General features: G+C 39.9%; 1 protein-coding gene across 4 annotated transcripts in view; it reads left to right on the forward strand.

The window, feature by feature from the left end:
* The window catches only part of DIP2B (disco interacting protein 2 homolog B), a 194789-nt gene that overhangs the window by 112442 nt on the left and 62072 nt on the right, over positions 1 to 20275 (forward strand). For 3 of the 4 annotated variants that reach the window (XM_033116869.1, XM_033116871.1, XM_033116870.1), the window contains exons 3-5: positions 1264 to 1392; positions 9153 to 9278; positions 18875 to 19087. In XM_033116869.1, coding sequence (XP_032972760.1) covers positions 1264 to 1392; positions 9153 to 9278; positions 18875 to 19087 — 468 coding nt within the window. The remainder of the gene's footprint in view (positions 1 to 1263; positions 1393 to 9152; positions 9279 to 18874; positions 19088 to 20275) is intronic. The other variant, XM_033116872.1, reaches the window with a different exon arrangement.

Below are 20275 nucleotides of genomic sequence, written 5' to 3' on the forward strand. Positions count from 1 at the left end.
CTATAGTATTGTGATGCCCTCAGCCTTTACTGAGGTGTGTGGGACTGTCGCTTGCTCTCCCCAGACCACTATGCTTTCAATCTGCTTTTTTATTTTTGGGCTTTGTAAGCTGATTTTCAGCTGTGGTCTGGAGCAGTGCATTTGCTCTGTAGGTGACATCTCACTATAGTAGGCACCGAATTGCTATGTGTAAGCTGCCTTGCTGGACACAATTAAGTGCTATTAAAGAAGTTTACAATATGCCTTAAAAAAGAAGGAAATCCTGCCACATGTGACAACATGGGTGAACCTGGAGGACGTGATGCTGAGTGAAATAAGCCAGTCACAGAAGGACAGATACTGTACGGTTGCGCTTATATGAGGAATCTAAAATTGTCGCACTCATAGAAACAAAGTAGAATGTGGTTGCCAGGGGCCTGGGAGTGGTGCGGGGTGGGGACTGGGGAGTTGCTACTCTCATGAGTAAAACCTTTTCTCATGCAAGATGAGTACGTTCTAGAGATCTTTGGTACAGCATGTGCCTATAATTAACAAGACTGTCTCGTGCACTTAAAATGTGTTAAAAGGGCAGACCTCACGTTAAATGCTCTTACTACATTTAAGAACAGTTGTGTCTTAGAAGCTAATACCACTGGGGGGAAAAGCAGTAAAATATCAGAACTTAAGGTGTTTTTTCTTCTGCTTATTTTACCTGCTTATTTCTCCCTTCCCCGAATTCTTGATGAGACAGTAAATGTTGGGAGGGCGGAGTATGGGGACAGGCCAGGTACTGGAAAGGGACGGATTCAAAGCTGACTCCAGTTGGAAAAGGGACTAGTCGATATGATTTGAAGCTATGTTTGCATAGTAAGCACCCCTCTTTTGCTTAAATGATATGTTTATTTGGATTAACTTTTTTTGTGGAAGCTAAAGCTCCCCAAGCTCTTCTCTGTACCACTGTGCCAGGTTAGGTGGTCATATACTTCCTCCGGCATCTCACCCCACCAGTTCTTGGAGTTTTTAGAATGGCTTATTCACTTTATATATATCTTTTTGCTGTTTCTCTCCTATTCACCTGTTTACAGTGATGACTCTAAAATGACATGTTTTAGCCTGGGTGTCTTTGTATCGTTTTTCGGTGTGTATATTAAAGCTTCTCTAACCCTTTACTGTAGATGGGGTAATAGTACCTACTTCAGAGTATTGTGGGAATGATGTAAAGTACTCAGAAAATGTTGGCTAGTACTGTTATCAGATAACCATCTTTCAAACTTCCTTTTTTAGAAACTGATTCAGCAGTACAGAAAGAACATAGAAACCAGACACCTGCTCCATCTGCAGCTCAAACTTCCGCTCCTTCTAAGTACCACCGAACTCGATCTGGGGGAGCCCGGGATGAACGGTACCGGTCAGGTGAGAAGCAACTGAAATGACCAGTGGAATCGTTTTTACTGACTTAGTCTGAACTGTGTCTCCTGAGAGCTTCTACTGTTTGTTTTGTTGTTTGTCATTGAAGCACCAACAGTTCTGTTAGTTCATTCATCACTTGTTTATTGAGTACCTACCGTATGCCAGGTAGAGTAGATACTCAATATTTGTTGGGGATACAGCGTCAAATGAGCCGTTTCTGCCCTTAAGGGCCGGGATGAGGAGCCAGACTAGTACGATGTGAACAAATAAATGAGAAAGCAGAGGCCAGGGTCGCCTTGGGGGGTAAGTAGGGAGAGTTCAGTGGACTGCTTTGGAAGAGGCAGGTACTTCTGTGTTTGTCAGAGCTGTTCATTTAGTCTCTTATCTGATGGACCTGGAGCAAAAGCTCAATAATGAAATTTCAAATTAGTAAACTCTTAACTTTATTTCTTCTGACCCAACTAGTACCCATGGGAAGGGAAAAGGCAGCATGCCGTGGCAGGCTGTGGGGAGCATGCTTCTGCAATAAATACCATGTCCAAGACTGATGAGCAGAGACACGCGTCACAGGCGCTCGGGAGGACGTGTGGTGTAGCGAGCCCATGCCATGCCCACCCCATGCCCATTATAGCCTCTGCAGCACGTTTATTGTGCTGGAAGACGAACTGCAGTGCGAGTTTTCTTTCTCTAGATTTGTGACTCCCTTGGACCAGCCAGGGTTACCTTAACCTTTTCTTGAGTTAAAAAACAGCATGTATATCACATCCTCAGAAACTGCTGTAGAGAAAACGAGGAAAAGGACATGGCTGCAGAGCTGCCTCAGCCATTTTGTGAGCTGATTTTATTAGCTATATATTTTCACACACTAGTAGAAAAGAATGAGAAGAGTTCAATAAAAAAAACTAGAGGTTTCACGCCACCCTAGAATTTCCCTTCATACCTGACCGGGTCTTGAGTGATCCGGGGAGGCTTTCTCAGAGAATAAGACATCTACACTGAGTCGTGGCAGAGAGACAAAAGTTAGCCAGGTGCAAGAGGCATAGCATCAGAGAGTAGACCTGCAAATAGTTTATTAAGGCCAGAACGTAAACTGCAAGGACCCAGAAGGAAAGAGGTGGGAGAAGAGGCTGGAAAGATTGCCAGGGACCAAATCTTGAGGAATCTTGAACACCACGGAAGGATTTTCAGCAGAGCAGTAACACGATCAGATCTGTACTGTTCCAGCAGCTCGCTCCGGCTGCAGACCGCGTGCTCTACCACGGCTGTGTCCAGGGCCTGGCGCGGGGCCTGACACAGATAAGAGCTAAGTGGATAATTGGGAGAAAGGGAGGAAAGAAGCAGTTGAGAGCTAAAGAATGGAGTTGAGGGAGGTAAGGATGGATGTAGACAGTCACCTCAGGAGCCCCTGTTGGTGGCCAGGCCCCAAGCCCCATTTCCCAGGCAACCCAGTGCTGCCTCAGCAGCAGCATGTTCTGACCCGTTGGTCCAGAGGGTTGTAGCCTTCACAGCTCTCATCCCTGGCTTTTGAGGAGTGTTTACCTTTTTTTTTCTTTGTTTTTACAGCATATAGTAAAAGAACTAGTAAAAAACCAAAAGATGGTTCTCTATAGTCTATGTCAAAGCTGATCACATATAGAAAAAGGCTTTAGTGAGCTCATTCACGAGTGTACAATTTTGACCTTCACCTAGTAAAACCCAACTGTGATCTCTAGCCCCAGTTTTTTAACACCAATTCTTTCAGGTTTACGCCACATATCAGCAAGTGTAGTCTGTGGATCAGATACCATTTGGCAGACAGCTCAGCATCTTGGTTAGGTGCAGGGCTATTGAAGAAGGTTTAAGATATTTGTCTCGCTGAGACCTGTTTTAAAACCCTGAAGATACTGAAAGCTATGAGAGTACTGCAATAGTGTCATGAGGGGGAACAGGAGAGAGGAAGCATGCAAGCATGGATTTTGGTGAAAGTCACATTTTTTCAATATATTAGGAATTGTTCAACTAAATAGCAAAGGAAAGCTCAGCACATTCTGAGAATTGTGGCTTCCATGAATAAGAAGAACCAACAGTTGTAGCAGAAGAAGAGCAAGTAAGTTATAGAAATTGATGGGAATTGAACTTCACCTCTTTGTCACTCCATTCATAGGAAGGGTTACATGTACAAGCCACATGTAAAAATGGCTGAAGAACCTAGCGTATGTTTAGTGGAAATCACAAGCATTCTGAGTAAAGTGGTGGGTACTCAAAGTATTTAATACTGGTGTCAGAAAGTTCAACTGGAAAATCCTCTCTTAATTGGTGGAGGCTTATTAGCACCTACAACATTTCAACCAATCAAATCAAATCTAAATAGACTTAGTGTTTCATGTTTCAGACTCGGTGTAAAGAGCTTATATTTATTCAGAGTTTAGATCATCTGACCTGATTCTGCTCTCTGTGCTTAGCCAAGAGGGTCTGACATTTCACAGACACTGATTGAGTACTTCTTTTTCCTGCACATCAAGGCATGATGCACCTTTCTGCATACATGTGTTATGGTCACAAGTATAGAAAATACACAATTAATGCCTGAGATGGAAAGTGATCTGATTGCAAGTCATTCTAACAACTCCTATAATGTTAATCTTTTGAGCAATTAACCATATTAAAAAACAACAACAACAAAGGACATTAAGGGAGTATTTGTATCACTTTATTTAGCTTAAACATTAGTGATACCTAGAAAATGATACCCAGCTCTAATTAGTGCTGGAAAATGATACCCAGCTCTCACATGCTTCTGGCAGAGATGTCCAAAGTCAGCCGTGTCTGGGGACTGAACTTGGGGAGTAATTTCTTTATCAGAGATCAAGGTGAATTGTATGCTGGTAAATGAGTCGAATCCAGTTAAGAGAGCTGCCTGTTCTTCTTAATAAGAGGCTTTGCTAATACAGTAACTGTGAAGATCACCTTTTGATGTAGGTGTATGGACCAGGGTTTATCGTGTTAGAAAATAGATAGGTGCTTCGATTTGTTCTGTGGTCTGATGCTGTGAGTCTTCGGGGCAGAGAAGAACATGCTCCCTAATCGTTAGTTATGTCGTGGGCCTTCGGAAGCTTGTTTAATGTGAATAATTCTCTGGTTTTAGCGAGTTTGCCATCACGTGTTAATTATCCTATGCAAAAATATACTTTTGGAAATGCACATTTAATTATTAAGTGTGAGCATTTGATTTGCTGTTGTTCTGTTGTTGAGAAAGTGCTTTGTCTCAATGTAAGCAGTTAGTTACGTCTTTTTTTTTTTTTTTAAAGATTTTATTGGGAAAGGGGAACAGGACTTTATTGGTGAACAGTGTGTACTTCCAGGACTTTTTTCCAAGTCAAGTTGTTGTCCTTTCAATCTTAGTTGTGGAGGGTGCAGCTCAGCCGTTGTTAGTTGCAGGGGGCACAGCCCACCATCCCTTGCGGGAGTCGAACCGGTAACCTTGTGGTTGAGAGGACGCGTTCCAACCAACTGAGCCATCCAGGAGCTCAGTGGCAGCTCAGCTCAAGGTGCTGTGTTCAATTTTAGTTGCAGGGGGCGCTGCCCACCATCCCTTGCGGGACTCGAGGAATTGAACCGGCAACCTTGTGGTTGAGAGCCCACTGGCCCATGTGGGAATCGAACCAGCAGACTTCGGAGTTAGGAGCATGGAGCTCTAACCGCCTAAGCCACCAGGCCGGCCCTAGTTACGTCTTTTCCAAGACAGTTAAGAACCGTATTTCGTGTAATGTAAGAAGGATGCTTTTCACATTTTAACAGATCTGAAATCAGGATATTCTTTATATAAGATGGCATCATAGATTCAATTAAATATGGCAATCTTGATTCAACTAAGTAAACCTCAGGGACACTAAAATAGTATAACAAATATCAATGCAGTAGAAAATGATTTCAGAGCCAGAAGTTAGTACTGTGCTCTGCAAAGTGATAGCACACTTTGGCAACATCTTTTAAACTTTAAATATATAGTCACTTTGACCTAGAAATTCCACTTCTAGGATTTATTTTATATAAACGCCTGCATATGTGCACAAAGACACACACACACGTACATACATACACATATGTCTATATCTATTTCTGTATGTACATATACATATATAAAGATGTTTGTCATAGTATTGTTCATAATAATGCAACAGTTAAATAAGTTATAGTATGTTCACACTATGGAATTCCATGAAAGCTGATTTTTAAATTCCAGGCTCATAAAAAAAAAAAAAATGAGGTAGATCTAGATATAGAGAGGTATACAAAATATATTTTTAAGTAACAAATACCAGATACTATGTAGCATATGATCCAGTTTTGTAAATATTAATAATAATTACATATTGTTATTACACAGACACAGAAACCTGCAAAAATATGTACCAAACTATTGAGGCAGTGGTGGGTCTAGGGAAAATTTTCACTTCAGCATTATATGTGTTTAGATCTTTTTCCAATTTGTATATAAATTCTTCCAGGTTTTTTATTGTGGTGAAATACAAAATACATATAACATAAAATTTATGTATATTAATTTTGAACAAAAGATAATTTTTAAAGTGATAGCCCGGGATAAATGATTTAAAGCCTCAAATCGATTATTGCTCTTCCTGATTTTGCTCTAAGTATGGACTCTTCTGACTTAAAGCTGGGAGCTAAATGCAACAGTAACGCCCTCTGTCCCCCTAATTGAGAATTTCCTGTCTCTGTTCCAATCTAGTGTCTGCCTCCGGTCACATTGGCTAAGATGGCTGCCACTGGTGCACCAGGACCATTTATGTCTATATTAATACACTTTCTCGTACCAAGGAAGGCAAATTGAGTTCAGTTCAGCAAGCATTTCTTGTAAGACCTCCTATGAGTCCAGCACAGTTTAGATGCTAGAGAAACACAGATGAAAATACAGGAATCCTTTATACAAGTTACAGAGGCAGCATAGAAGAGGGGGTGACAGGGGAGGGAGCCTTGGCACTGTCAAGGGCAGGCTTCATGGAGGTGGTGAAGTCTGAGCCATTTTGAAGTATGAATAGTTGTTTGCTATATAGATATTCCAAGCTAACAAAAAAACATAATTTGTAAAGGCAGGGAAATGTGAAATGCAAAATTAAAATTTCATTGCCCCTCTCCATCAGCACACAGAGTAGTGCCAAAATTAATGTGATATCCTAATGTTTCAGAACTTAATAGTTGGTGCCTCTGCCTTAATTGAAAATGTTAAAGTGGTTGGTACCTTAGAAATCGGTAAAAATGGCATGACTGTGTGTTGGCTTGCAGGTAACTCCTTGAACTCTACTTCCCTACTTTATGACCTAACCTACCTATGCATCTGCCTTTTTATCTGTCCATATCTATCTGTCTGTCTGTCTAAAATAATGTCCTAACAAGTAAGGTCGCTTGGGGGTGTCTGTTCTGCCCCTGGTCCCTGAAGCCCAGCTGTGCCACTTATGTACCATGTTCTAACTACTTCATAAAAACACGCCAAGGATAGGAGCAGCTGCTATTACACTGTAATATAACATTTTCCACTTATCTTTTTGGGAAAGATGGTAAAAATGGACCAGTGTTGTCCATACATGTGGGGAAATGGACACTCTCCTACCCTGTTGGTAGAAGTATTATTTCTTTTATTAATAATGAGATTGGACATTTGGGGATGTGTTTATTATCCATTTGTCCTTCTGTAAACTACCTATTCATTACCTAACCCTATTATTTTAAAATTGGGTGGTTCATTTTTTTCCCTATTTCTTCTCTTTAAATCCTAAGGATGCTAACATTCAATCTTATTAATTAATTATAGGTCTGTTCAGATTTTCTGTTTCATCATGATTCAATTTTGGTAGGTTGTTTGTTTCTAGGAATTGGTGAATTTCTTTAGGTTATCCAATTAGTGGTATATAATTCATAGTAGTCTCGTAATCTTTTTTACTTTTGTGGCATCCGTTGTAATGTTTTCTCTTTCATTTCTGATTTTACTTATTTGAGCCTTCTCTTTTTTTTTTCTTGTTAGTCTAACTAAAAATTTGCCAATTTTGTTGATTTTTTCAAAAAACTAACTCTTATTTTCATTGACCTTTTTTCCTATATATTTTTTTAATTCTCTATTTTGTTTATTTTTGCTCTAATCCTTGTTATTTCTTCCTTTTGCCAACTCTGGTTTTAGTTTTTTTCTTTTTTAAGTTCTTTCAAGTAAAAAAAGGTTAAATTGTTGATTTGAGATCTTCCACTAAAAAAAAAACAAAAAAAACTTTTGCATGACAATAAACCACCACAAACAACGTCAAAAGACAAATGACCATATATTTGATCCGTTTACCCTCATCTACATATATGGTGATGGAAGGAGAACTTACTTTGGGTGGGGAACACACACTGTGAAATACAGATGATGTATTACAGAACATACACCTGAAACCTGTGTAACTTTACTAATTCTTTATTTCTGTTTATTGTCACCCCAATAAACTTTAATTTCTAAAAAAAGAAATCTATTAAAAAAGACAAATGACAAACTGAAAGAAAGTATTTCTAACATGTCTCAGAAATAAAGGGCTAATGTCTCTTACATAAGAAGAACTCTTAAAAATTAAGGGAAAATAAACTCAGAAACCCTACCTAAAATGGTCAAGTGATACGAACATTCACTTCACTTACAAGCAAACATGAAATGACCCTTAGATCCTCTGTAAAGATGTTTAATCTCATTAATGATGAAATAAATGCAAATTTAAAGTATACTGAGATATCATTTCTTAGCTACCAAACAAAGCTAGACAGCACACTCTGAAGGTGAGGCGACGAGGGAAAAAGACCCACCTATACATCGCTGATAGTAGTGCAATAATACAATAAAACCCTGTTGGAGGAGAATTTGGCAAAATGTAACAAAATTAAAAATATATTCATTTTGTGATTTAGGAGTCTCACTTGTAGAAATTTACCCTAAAGATATACTCTCATCAGTATAAAATATATTTGCAAGGCTCTTTGTTGCATCATTATCTGTGATTGTAAAATACTGGAAACACTTCAATGCCCACACAGAGGTTAGTAGTTGACTAAACAATGGAGTAAAATGGAGTGCTCTGCAGCTATAAAAAAGAATGGAGATAGATCTCTGATATAGAAGGATCTCCAGGATATAGTAAATGAAAAAAGCATAGTGTAAAAATGCATATTTGTTATGCTGGCTTTTTGTGTGTGAAGTACAGGGAAATGAGAAAATACACATGTATCTGCCTATTTTGCAAAAAGAAATATATGAAGGATAAACCAATAACTGGAAGAAGATTGGTTACCCTAGAGGATGGTTTGGATGTAGATTGGGCCCATTCCTTGAGAAAAGGAAATTGTTTCTTGGGAGCTAGGAAGCCATCTCAATTGTTGTATCTACCTCAGGATTTTGTAAGAGTTAAAAATAAAAATAAAATAAAAATAGAATACAAAATACTGTGTACAGTATGATCTTATTTTGTAGGAATGTAGAGTGAATTTGGGGGTGGGTGTGGAGAACCAAGAGCTCTGTCTGGGTATGTTAATTTTGAGATTGCAATTAGACATTCAAGTGGAGAGCTGAATTCTTCTGTGGCCAAAGTGGCAAAGAAGTAATGTCCGCCCTTACATTTTAACACAAATGATAAATAAAAATCACTGAAACGTCCCCTTTTCAACAGTTGAGGCCGTGATAGGTCAGCCCCCAGAAGTAAACACTTGAAGAACCAGGAGCTAATAAATGCAACTGTTTAATCTTTCAGATATCCACACAGAAGCAGTTCAAGCTGCACTGGCAAAGCATAAAGAACAGAAAATGGCTTTGCCCATGCCAACCAAAAGGCGGTCCACGTTTGTCCAGTCTCCTGCGGATGCCTGCACACCTCCCGGTAGGTTTATCAGAACCTTTCTCTCTGACAGTTGTTCCTGAAATAAGTTCTACTTTTTCTTTTCTGAGCTAGGAGCTGGAGCTCTCTCCTCATCAGAGGTGTATACGCGTACACACTGAACGTGGCAGGTTTTGCTTGTTGCACTGTAAACAACACACGACACACAGAGGCCTTAAGAGTAAAGCTATTTAAAGAATTTTTTTTCCTTCTGAATTTCCAGCATATCCTTGCTGTAACCCCCAAACTTGTGTAATCATAAATAGATACAGGCCAAAGCTTAGGGTCTGAAAAAAAATTCTGCTGTGGTTAAATAGCTATTTTCATTGACATCCAAAATATGACCCATAGTCATATATTTCTTTATCAAATTTATACTCCTAAATCAGATGCTTTGTCTCTGCAACAGCCATTCGAGTAAGTAGATTTGGGACAAAATTTGGTAAATCATTAAAGATGATAGGAGAGCAGTTATGCAAAGTTGTAATAGACCTGAAAAGTGTGTGTGTGTGTGTGTGTGTGTGTGTGTGTATTGATATATTTTGTATACATTTATATATTTTTAAGAATCACTTTCTATAATGGGATCATGAGATAGCAGGAACTAAGTGTCTTCATCCCGTCCACGTTCCCCAGACTTGGAATCCTTACTCCCCTAATGTAAATGTAAGAGTTATAACTTCATATTTGAGGGGCAACTGTAACAACTTTTAAGTTGTCTTATATCTATACAGAATCTTTCCCAAAGTTTTTAAAAACTTAAAAAAAACTGTTTTTAGGTGAAATCCCAGCCCAGATCTCAGTGTAGGCCTCTGAGATTAGAGACAGTGAATCTGTTAGAGCCTCCATGTAGTGTCTGTGTCCCCACATCATGTCACTGCTAATGAAATCTCTGGGTAAAAACTTCCCCATGCTGTCTTGGTCTAAACTACTTACTGTCTTTTCGGAGCTTCCCAGGAAGGTTACATTGTTGTGGTTGAGTTTGCTTCACAGCTGTCAGGTTGAGCTATTCATACTGTTGTGATTCCCTGGTCCAGGTTCATATTAATAGTTTTCTCCTAGGTTTTGGCTAATTTCTGAGTGCATTTGGGTTGGCTGTGGACTCATTAACTGTGTGTGCTCTTTTCTTTACATCTGTGGTGTCAATATGTTTCGAGAGAAATAGCTCTGTGGCTTCAAGTGTTTCTCAAAACTTAACATGGGATACCTCTGGCAGACCATCGCAATAAGACATTCTGTCTCTGTATTGAATGGTGCGTACTTCCAGCCCACTCATTCAGACTCTTGGATGGTTTCCCTTCAGCGTTCGTACAGCACCAGTTGGGTCCTCACGGACAAAGGGGGCTCTCAGTGAGTAGCTATTCCTTGTTGGCAGCGTGTGCTGCAGTGCAGCTGAGGATTCAGTTGCAGTAAATGGCAAAGGGTAGGGAGCAATATGACTGGAAGTCCTTAGAAACAATCCTCTCCAGAGCTGTATTAAAGAAATGCAGTTTCAGAGTAAATAGTCTGCTCTCATGGTTTCGGGTTAAATGTGAGAGTGCAGCAAGGGATCTTGAGAATGCTCAGAAGGAATGGAAACCTTTTTCATCCCCTTTTACAAAAGTCAGTGCCTGAGGGGAATTCACGGACTTGAGAAACAAATCGTGGCTGTTTGTAGCTAAATGAGACCACAGTCCTTCGGAATTCACTACAAGGCCTCTGTATTTCTGAGCGCTAATGTTCTACTCTGTCTGCAGCCTTAAGCATATGGTATAATGTTCTTGATCACTTACATGTTTTAATAATTTCATGATTGTAAAGACGCAGTCCTCTCTCCTAGGAACTTAATTCAGCAGAGCAGAGTAATAAAAAGGTTTCCTATCTATCTCCTGTTTTGGGGAGCTCTGAATCGTATCGGAGAAACCTGAATGTGCTCTTAGGGACATCAGTGTTGCTGAATAGAGGAGAAATTCTCTCCACCGTGGTGAGCACCCTCCTGGTGGTTTCTCACAGGGTCCCCACATGGAGCGACAGCCTAAAGCTCTCGGTCAGCCATTACGCACAGGCCTAGGAGAAGCACCGTGAGGAAAGTGGGAAGAACTGTATCATTAGGTGTCTGTTAGCACCATTCACGTGGGGGGTGGAATTTGCTGTTCCCAAGTTAGGATTCGGAATCCATTCTCTCCAAGCTTTTGAGAGCCACCAGTTAGAGACTCGGTTGTCTCTGATCCCCACTGCAGTTTAAACCTATATCACTGTTTCTCAGAACCTCTTCCGGTCTAACCCAGGCATGGCAGGTGGGTTTTATCTTGCATATTTACTCCAATATCCCCTGAAACAAGGCTGCACTCAAAGGACGAGAAGTAAGAAGAGAATTGACACTAATTGTTGCCTGTTAAAGGCAGCTATAAAAATGACCTTGCTGTGACTTTGTTTCTAGAAAAATTGTGCCACTCTTGCAGGGCAAAATTCACCTCGAATTTCACACTCTGGTCAAGGACGTTTGACTGGTCAGGGCCCTCACTCTGCATGTGCGTCCGGGGTGAACCTAGTTCCTGGGATACCTGCTTGAGCACAATGACCAGTCTGCTTCTGTGGGGGGGCACTCAGCACATAATATAGAAATTACTGAATTGATGACAATTTAGAGCTATTTTTGGAGGGATTTAATAAAAATGATTTAAGGAGTAAAATATGTCATAAATCTTGGCTTCTTAATAGAATCATTTAGTCTGGAAACTATGGTAAATAGTTGGCATGGGAAATAATTTGTCTTGTTCATAAATCATGCTCAAGTAATAAAGTGTCAATCAACCTAAAATTTGCTTATTGATATATACACTGATTTCTATCTTATGGATTGAAAAATTTAAATTCTCCAAGTTGGTAGCAATCTGTGGTTCTTTTAGTGTCCGTGTCCTTTTTCAGAGTCTTTTAGACTGCTTGAATTACTGCCATCCAGTTCCCTTTATGTGCTGAAATCATTTACTAATGTCATGAGGCAATTACCTCAGCTCTCTCTTTGTGGGGGTTCTTTGTGTAACCCTATTATTCATTCATACGGGTAAACACAATGTAAAAACTGCAGCATATATTTTTCCCCCTCTAAGCCTTTTCTGTATCCGTGTGGACTTACTGTATTCTGAGGGTGCCTGAATGACCAAATAGACCACATAATGACCCCCAAACACAGTAAACTATTTCGACGGGCTTGGGTAGAGTGAAACTTAAATTTAGATGTTTGTTTCACACAGGGCCCTGCTTGAAAATGACTGTAGTAGTAATTCATGGGGCCAGGAAGGAGAATTTTACCTCTCTGTATTCTGTGACACCTGTGGACAGACTGGGGTATCGTTATACTTTTAACATACTTTAATAATGCTTTATGGAATTACAGTATGTTACAGTATGCAAAGGACTTTCACATACCCATGGCTGTCTGGCCTAACTTGCACCTCGTAAGTGCTCTGTGAAGCAGGAAGGGCAGATTTCTTTAGAGATGAAGAAACACATCACTAAGTGATTTGCCCCAGGTCAAACAGCAATTAGGGGTCAGACTTAAGTCTTCTTGATTTTGTTTTTCACTCTTCTAACGCCCCATCTTTTTTCACTTAACAGATACTCATTGTGTGCATGGTACTGGAATGAGTATTATTCCAAACAAATTGAATAGCTATTGCCTTCTGAGAGCACATAGCCCAAAACACGTACCAGTTAGTTAATTTGAACTTAAAAGAAGTTACCTGTCTGATTACTAACTTGGGGAGCTTTTCCTCAATATTCTAAACCACAAAGTAAATAGCTGGCAAATCAGACCTTTATAAATGTGCTCTAATTAATAGATTTGGATCATTTTAATAGAAAACTTTCATTATTGGTATGAGTTATGAGCAGTGGTCCACAATTACTTGGGAGATTAGTAATATTCAATATTCTTTAAGCCAAGGCACAATAAAAACCCACTCTATCAGACTGAATTTGATTGTTTTAATAGCTGGTTGTAAAATGTAAGTTTTGCCAATAAAAGTAATTTCATAGTTACCATTCATTGAGTACCCTCTGTGTACTTGTCAGAGGGCTACGTGCTTAACATATGTTTTTTCATGTTTAGTTTTCTTGATAGTCCTCTGTCGTATTTTACAGATGAGAAAACAGATTTAGAGAGCCTTAATAACTTACTTGCTCAGACTTCTGTTTCTAGCCATGTAGACAACTAGAAAACCTGAAAATTCTCTCCTAGAAACAGGGGAAAGAAAACTTCCCTTTAGAAATGTAGATAAACTATAACCGCTTTTTATTTTTTTTAAATAACATACAGGAATAAAAGAGCATGATCATTGAAAATCAGAGTGGTGAGATGGGGTGCACTTTGGCTGCCCTGGGGAGAAGGGCGGCAGTAAATTAGGGACCCGAGTTTTATTTACCATAAGGGTTAGAAAAGATAAAACCTTGGATATATATATAAAGTTGGAAGCTTGGGTTCGAGATCTCTGGAGAAGTTTATATCTTCAGCAGAAGAGTGAATTTGAAAAAAACTGCCAGCAGAAGATGTCAAGAAAGCTTGCCTTGTGTCTGGCTTTGGAATAATGGGGGCAGGGACTTCCCTAAGAATTTGTGGTCAGTGGGTACAAATTTTAAATTTCACTATTGCCCCTGGTAAAACCTAGTGTTAAAAAGTGAACTCACATAAAAGGCTGATGATAACCCTCGGGCACAAAGGATTTCTGGAAGGATACGTCCTCAACCTAGGGACTTGGGATTCCCACAGATAAAGATCCACTGAGTGGAAGCAAACAGTCCAAAAATGGAAAACACTCACCATGAGAGAGAATCCCTCAAGGAACAGAATTAAGGCCCCCTAGGACTGACTAGCCCAACAGCTATCAGTTGCAGAGCTAAGATTGAAGCCCACAGCAGTCAGACTTTTAGCCCATTCTCTAAGCTACTCGGCGTGTTACCTCTTATTTTCCCATATTGTTAGTAAATATTTTCTGGAAATTTGGGAGTTCTAATAATTGCATGTTTGCTCTAACTTTTCAAATAGGCAGTAAGTGGGGAAAAAAAAAAACTCTTCTCACCCCATTATTATTTGTAGTATTAATTAGTTTTTTAAACAGTTTTTCCATAGATGTGGGCAAATACCTAGAAAAACAGTGTTTGGAGATTCCTGATAGGTAGAGTGACCCGAGAGTAACTATTAATAGTGAGTGTTCTTTCTCCCAGAGGTACCCCAGTTTGGATGTTAACGGTCAGGCAGCTCATGGACCTCCTGCCAATTGGATTCCACATAGTGATTTTCAGCCCCAGCTGCTCTCTGTACACAGATTATTACGGGATGCTTCCGAAAGCCTCCCTAACACTTGTCTATTGAATCATTACCCACCCCAACAGGGTTTGGTGCTAGATTAAGCATCTCAGAATTGTAGCCCAAGGTTGGCCTGCTCCGGAACCAACCTTTCCATCTTCTCTTTCATATATGCTTTTATCCTTAGGCTGCCTCCTCTTTGGTCTCTAAAGATTTGTTTCTCCTTAGCTTCAGACTTTTTCCTTGCCTACAGAGCAACGTCCTTTGTCTCAGGTTCTGTAGCCTGCCTGCCAGGTGTCACTACCCTCTCTCTCAGCGAGGCATCATTTTCACCCCCACAATTCTTTTTAAATTCATTTTTTTACAGCTTTATTGAATTCTAAGTGCCATAAAATAAACAGCCCATATTGAAAGCGTGTCTTTGCTAAGTTTTGACATAGCAAAACTGTGAAACCATCACCACAGTTAAGATCATGAACATATCTTTCACCCCCAAAGTTTCCTCATAATCCCTTTGTATTCCCACCTTTTCCTATCCCCATGAGAGAGCCACTGGCCTGTTTTCTGTCACTATATGTTAGTTGGCATTTTATAGAATTTTATATAAGTAGAATCATACACTGGTACTTTTTTTTTCAGAGAAGGGGGAAAGGTTTGGCTTCTTTTACTCAGTGTAATTATTTTGAGATTCATCCACGTGTTACATGTATTAGTACTGTAGTTCATTCCTTTTTATTGATGAATAGTATTCCATTGTATAGATATACCACAGTTTATACATTGAGTTGTTAATGGCTATTTGGGTTGTTGCTCATTGTTAGCTATTACAAATAAAGCTCCTATGAAGATTCATGTACAAGTTCTTGTGTAGCAATATGCTTTCATTTCTCAGCAGTGGAATGGACATGGTAGGTGTTGAAATTTCATTTATAAATTAAATTTATTAATGAGTAAACATTTTCAGATATAATAAATGTATTTTCCACTAAGAAGAGGGTAGTCATTTCCACGCATGGCTAAAGACTAAAAGTGCTACAGCAGTTAAGAACAATTAATAAATTCAGGACTTTTGTTTCTTTAAAATCAATAAGCTAATCGTTTGTGTTTCCACATTGGTTATAAATGGACTTTAGGCATCTGGTGATCAGTATTAAATAATGCTGTATTAAAATCACACCAGTCATAAGCCGAAGGGCAAACCATGTTTTCAGAATTATTTGTTGTTGTGTAGGCCTAGTGTATTCATCACACACAAGAGCTTAGGCAAGTGCCTTTAGTTATGACGGTAACAGTGTGCGTTCGTGTTCAACAAGAGCAGAATCAGTGGGAAAATGATAGCATTATTTCTATTAGTATGAATTTAATCTTGCCCAAATTTCTACTAATTCATAGCAATTTCCTGGGTGACAGTTACTTAAAAAAAAATAAAAAAGCTACCAAATAAACATACAAGTATTTAAGGGAGCTTGTTTTTCTTTTTAAAAGGATCTAATCCCAGAGCAATGCTTGTATTTTGCGTGATCCTAACACATGATCAGCTGTAAGCTTTGCCCAACCACAGTTCTGCGTCTGTGAGGTCACAGAGGGTGGGTTATTTAGGGAGGAAAAGGGGAACTCATGTCTATTGTTCACCTGCTGTGTGCTGGCACTGCTGGAGGTGCTTTCTGTACATTGTCCCATTTGGTGGTTTCCTGCTGCCCTGAGCATAAAGGCAGGTTTCCTCAGCATGTTTTCCTCAGCTCTTAGCAGCCCAGTGCTGTCCACTTGTACAGTCGCGTCTTTCATGACCTATCAGTTTTGCATTCTGTGCTTCAGCTCATTTCTTTCAGATCTGCAAATGTGCCTTGTTTTCTGTCCCCCCCAGCTTTCTCACATGCCGTGCCCTCTGCCTGAATCTTCTCTCTCCCCACTTTGTGCTCCTCGTAACTAATTCCTGCTTACCCTTCCAGCCTGGATTTAGGTCTTCTTTGGGCCCCTACCTGCCCAGAACTCCGGTAAGACTTTTAAGAACAGGGACTCTGTGTTCTTGCTTACCCTTTCGTTCCTATCGAACTAGTGTCGTGCTTAATAGTATCTGTTGACTGGCTGAACAAACAACCAACCTTCTCAGATGGATGATCATTTTATCCCCAAGTCGCAAAGTTAGTAAGTGATGGACCCCAGAGTTCAGATGGAAAACAGACACCAAGGCCATGTTTTTTCCACTACGCTCAGCCAACCGCCCCCGGTTGCAGTTGCTGAACACTGAGGAGGACTGGCGGGCAAATGAGGTAATTGGATTGAAACAATACACCTAATTACATAATTGATCCAATATAGAAGCATAATGAAGCCAATTTTCCATAAACCTAATCATCAAAATACTGCTTTTACTATCTTTTGAAAATTGAGTTATTCTGATTTTAGACTTACACAGATTAAAATAAATGATTCAATAAAGACAGCCTTCAAATCTAGTGGAGTTTATGGGATCCAGAGATACACTACCCTGAAAATACATTATTCTTAGGGTCAGATTCGCCTGTCCCATGTACCCCCCCACACACACACACAACACACTTTTCTTTAGCATGTTTGCAAAGACAGAAATCTCTGTCTCCCCAGGTACAGCTGAAATGTTAGAATAATTTATGGAAATTACGCAAAACGCTTTCCTTAAGTAAAAGGTTATAGATGCTGTTACTTTCTCTAAGTTTTCCTTTAGTCACCCTCCTTTTGCATTGTAGATCTCATTCCCCTTTAAAGAACCTCATTGCTTTATCCCTTGGAGTCTGGTCACTGTCTACCTGTCCAGCCTCATCTGTTGCCCCTGACCTCCTCAAAGTCTGCTCCATCTCCATAGAAGTGCTTGAATTCCCCAGGGAGATTGGTGCCCCAGGAATGAAATGAAACCCTCGCTTACCCTATTTCTTAGCATTCATTGTATTCTTGTGAAACAGTCTGTGGGGTTGTGTGTCCCCTGTACTAGACTGTAAGACTTTTTAGGCCACTTACTCTCTCATAAGAACTCATACATCTCAGAATCCCCAGAACCTCACATAGTTCCTGGCATGTGTTGTAGTTATGCAGTACGTTTTTTTTTTTTTTTTTTTTAAAAATCAGTCTTAGGCCTCAGATCTCCTTCAATATGAGATAATAAGTGGGAGGGAGTCCAGAGCAGGAAGCAAGGATAAACTTTCTCTCTTGCTCTGAACCTGCAAAATCTGACTTCTAAATTAAAGTAGTCTTTTGTGGTTCAGATTTCCATTGTGGGTGCTACGTAGCGGCTTATCTCTGTGGCTCTTGGAGCCAAAGGAGAGAGTGGATGGACAGTTTCACCTGAGTGACAGGAACGTGTTCGGCAGGACTAACTACAGACTATTTAATTTTTTTAAAATTGAATGAAATGCAACCCGTAGGCTATATATTATAACCCCCGAAATAAACTAAAAGTGTTTGTTTCACATCAGACCAAATGTGTCTTTAACTTGCATGGCATCAGCTTAGAGCCCTGGAATAAATCCCTGACTTTTGCCTCCCTTGGCTATCCTATATTTGGTTGAACTTCTCTTTTTCTATTTTTTCAACATACTTTTCTAATTTAGGCCTTATTTTCCTGAAGTCAGAGCCAGGCCAAAATCAGACATCAGTGAATTTCTCATAATTCTCCTCTGACTGGGAATTAAGAAGAGAAACACAGATCAGTGCCCTGTCCTGCCATCTTCAGAAAGCTTACCTGTGCCAAGCGACCAGCTGGCTTTTCCATAAAACCATGAATGTCTCCAAGCTGAGCGTTGATTCTTAGTCTACATCACTTCCCCAGCACCTCGTTCACCGTTTGGCACTTAAATCGTTGGAAACAAAAATAAGTTTTTTGTATCTCCCTATCAAGATCATTTCCTTTTAAGTAGACACGACCCAATGAGTACTTGTCAAAATAGGTGTAGCAACCTATCACAAGCTTCTCCAAGTAAGAGATGGAGGAAGATACATAATAAATACTTCAGAATTATTTGAACATAAATAAGTTAAGCCAACAGAACTTAGATACGGATTAATCTCAGAACAGAAAAGCAGTGAATGAAGTTTAAATGTTCTAAAAGGATTTTCTTTTTTAGTAACTTCAAATTACCTGTAGATTTAGACTGTTTGATTTTTGCAGACTTTAGTCCATAGACCTTTCCTTGAAATTTTGGAGAAACTTTACATACTAGTTTACCTTAAGAATGCGAATGTTTTGCTGGTGTCAAAATTGAATGTGTGATCAATGAGCAAGAACTGAAAGGTCTCTGTTCTAGGCAGGATCGAGAACAACTTTTTTTCTAATTCCACACAGACACGTCTTCGGCCTCCGAGGATGAGGGCTCTCTGAGACGCCAAGCTGCGCTCTCTGCTGCCTTGCAACAGAGCTTACAGAATGCTGAGTCCTGGATCAACCGTTCAATTCAGGGATCGTCCACTTCTTCATCCGCATCTTCTACGCTGTCCCATGGAGAGGTCAAAGGAACCAGTGGGTCTCTAGCTGATGTATTTGCCAATACTCGAATAGGTAGGAGGTGGATCTACCCAAGAAGCCCAAATTATGTTCCATTTGGCACCCAGTATCCAGGAAAGAGTTTATGATTTGTATTAGGTTTTTCAGAATGGTCTAAAAGACAGGATCAGAAAGATCACGACAGTTAATGAAGCAAAGAGGGAAACACCAGCAATACATTTGGAATGGTAGCTATCACCTGCATTATTGGTGCATAGTACTGCCCACCTGAAGCCATAGCTATTTCCATACGCAATACTCAAGCCGCAAGATATAACACCAGTCTTAGCGTGGGTTTATCCCTATTGGAGAATATTCCTTTAGAAGTGTTGAAATACGTAACGTCTTAGATTCTCCCAGGATTGTTGTCTGTGTTATCTCAAACAAAAAAACATTAAACCTGAGCAAATTCTGCACCAAGACAACATCAGTGAGGCCGTTTTGTCGAGAGCATGAAGACTGGATTTATTGTCCTTGCTGCTGTGTTATTGCTCCAACCAGAGTGTGCAGCCTGAGGATGTGGTCCTGAGCTGCTCCCGCGGCCGGCGCTCCTGTGTGGGGTGTAGCTTTTGCTTGGCTCTGCTTTATGTTTGTGTGTGTGTGCGTGTTCAGAGGTTGTGACATCTGCAGATAAAGATACAGCTCGGATCTCTGCTTCTGCTTAATTGGTTGGTACACATTGCACTAAGTGATGTGTATGAACATTGTGTGTCTGTGATACTTTTCCCTTTTTTCTTGACAGTCGGTTGTATTTTGGTGCCTTAATTTCCGTATCAGTGACCTTTCTAGACATCTTTATTTTTTTTATTGGTTTCTGAAAAGAAACGCTTAGAGAATTTTCAATTCACAGCCTATAGTTTTTAAAGAAAACAACTACCTCGAGGGTATGATTGCCCACACTTAAAAGCCAAGTGCCACCAGCGGTGACACGTCCCGCACTCTTAACTCTACCCTGTGACTCACTGAACTTCCTAAAGCGGCCAAGGGGAGCATGCTCAGCACCTTTTCTGTTTGGGAGGAAGCAGCCACCTGTGGGTCAGGTGTGATTTTTACATTTGTCTGAAAGAGAGCAATTTCAGTTATTAAAGATATTGTACTGATACCCATTTAACTTTGTCTGAATTTTTGTTCACAAGATGATTTCATCTGACCTCATAGTTTTCTGTTGCTTCTACTAGGTGAAAAGTCATTTATCCAGGTACT

This window comes from Rhinolophus ferrumequinum, chromosome 10 (assembly GCF_004115265.2).
Source record: "Rhinolophus ferrumequinum isolate MPI-CBG mRhiFer1 chromosome 10, mRhiFer1_v1.p, whole genome shotgun sequence".
Taxonomy (NCBI): Eukaryota; Metazoa; Chordata; class Mammalia; order Chiroptera; family Rhinolophidae; genus Rhinolophus; species Rhinolophus ferrumequinum.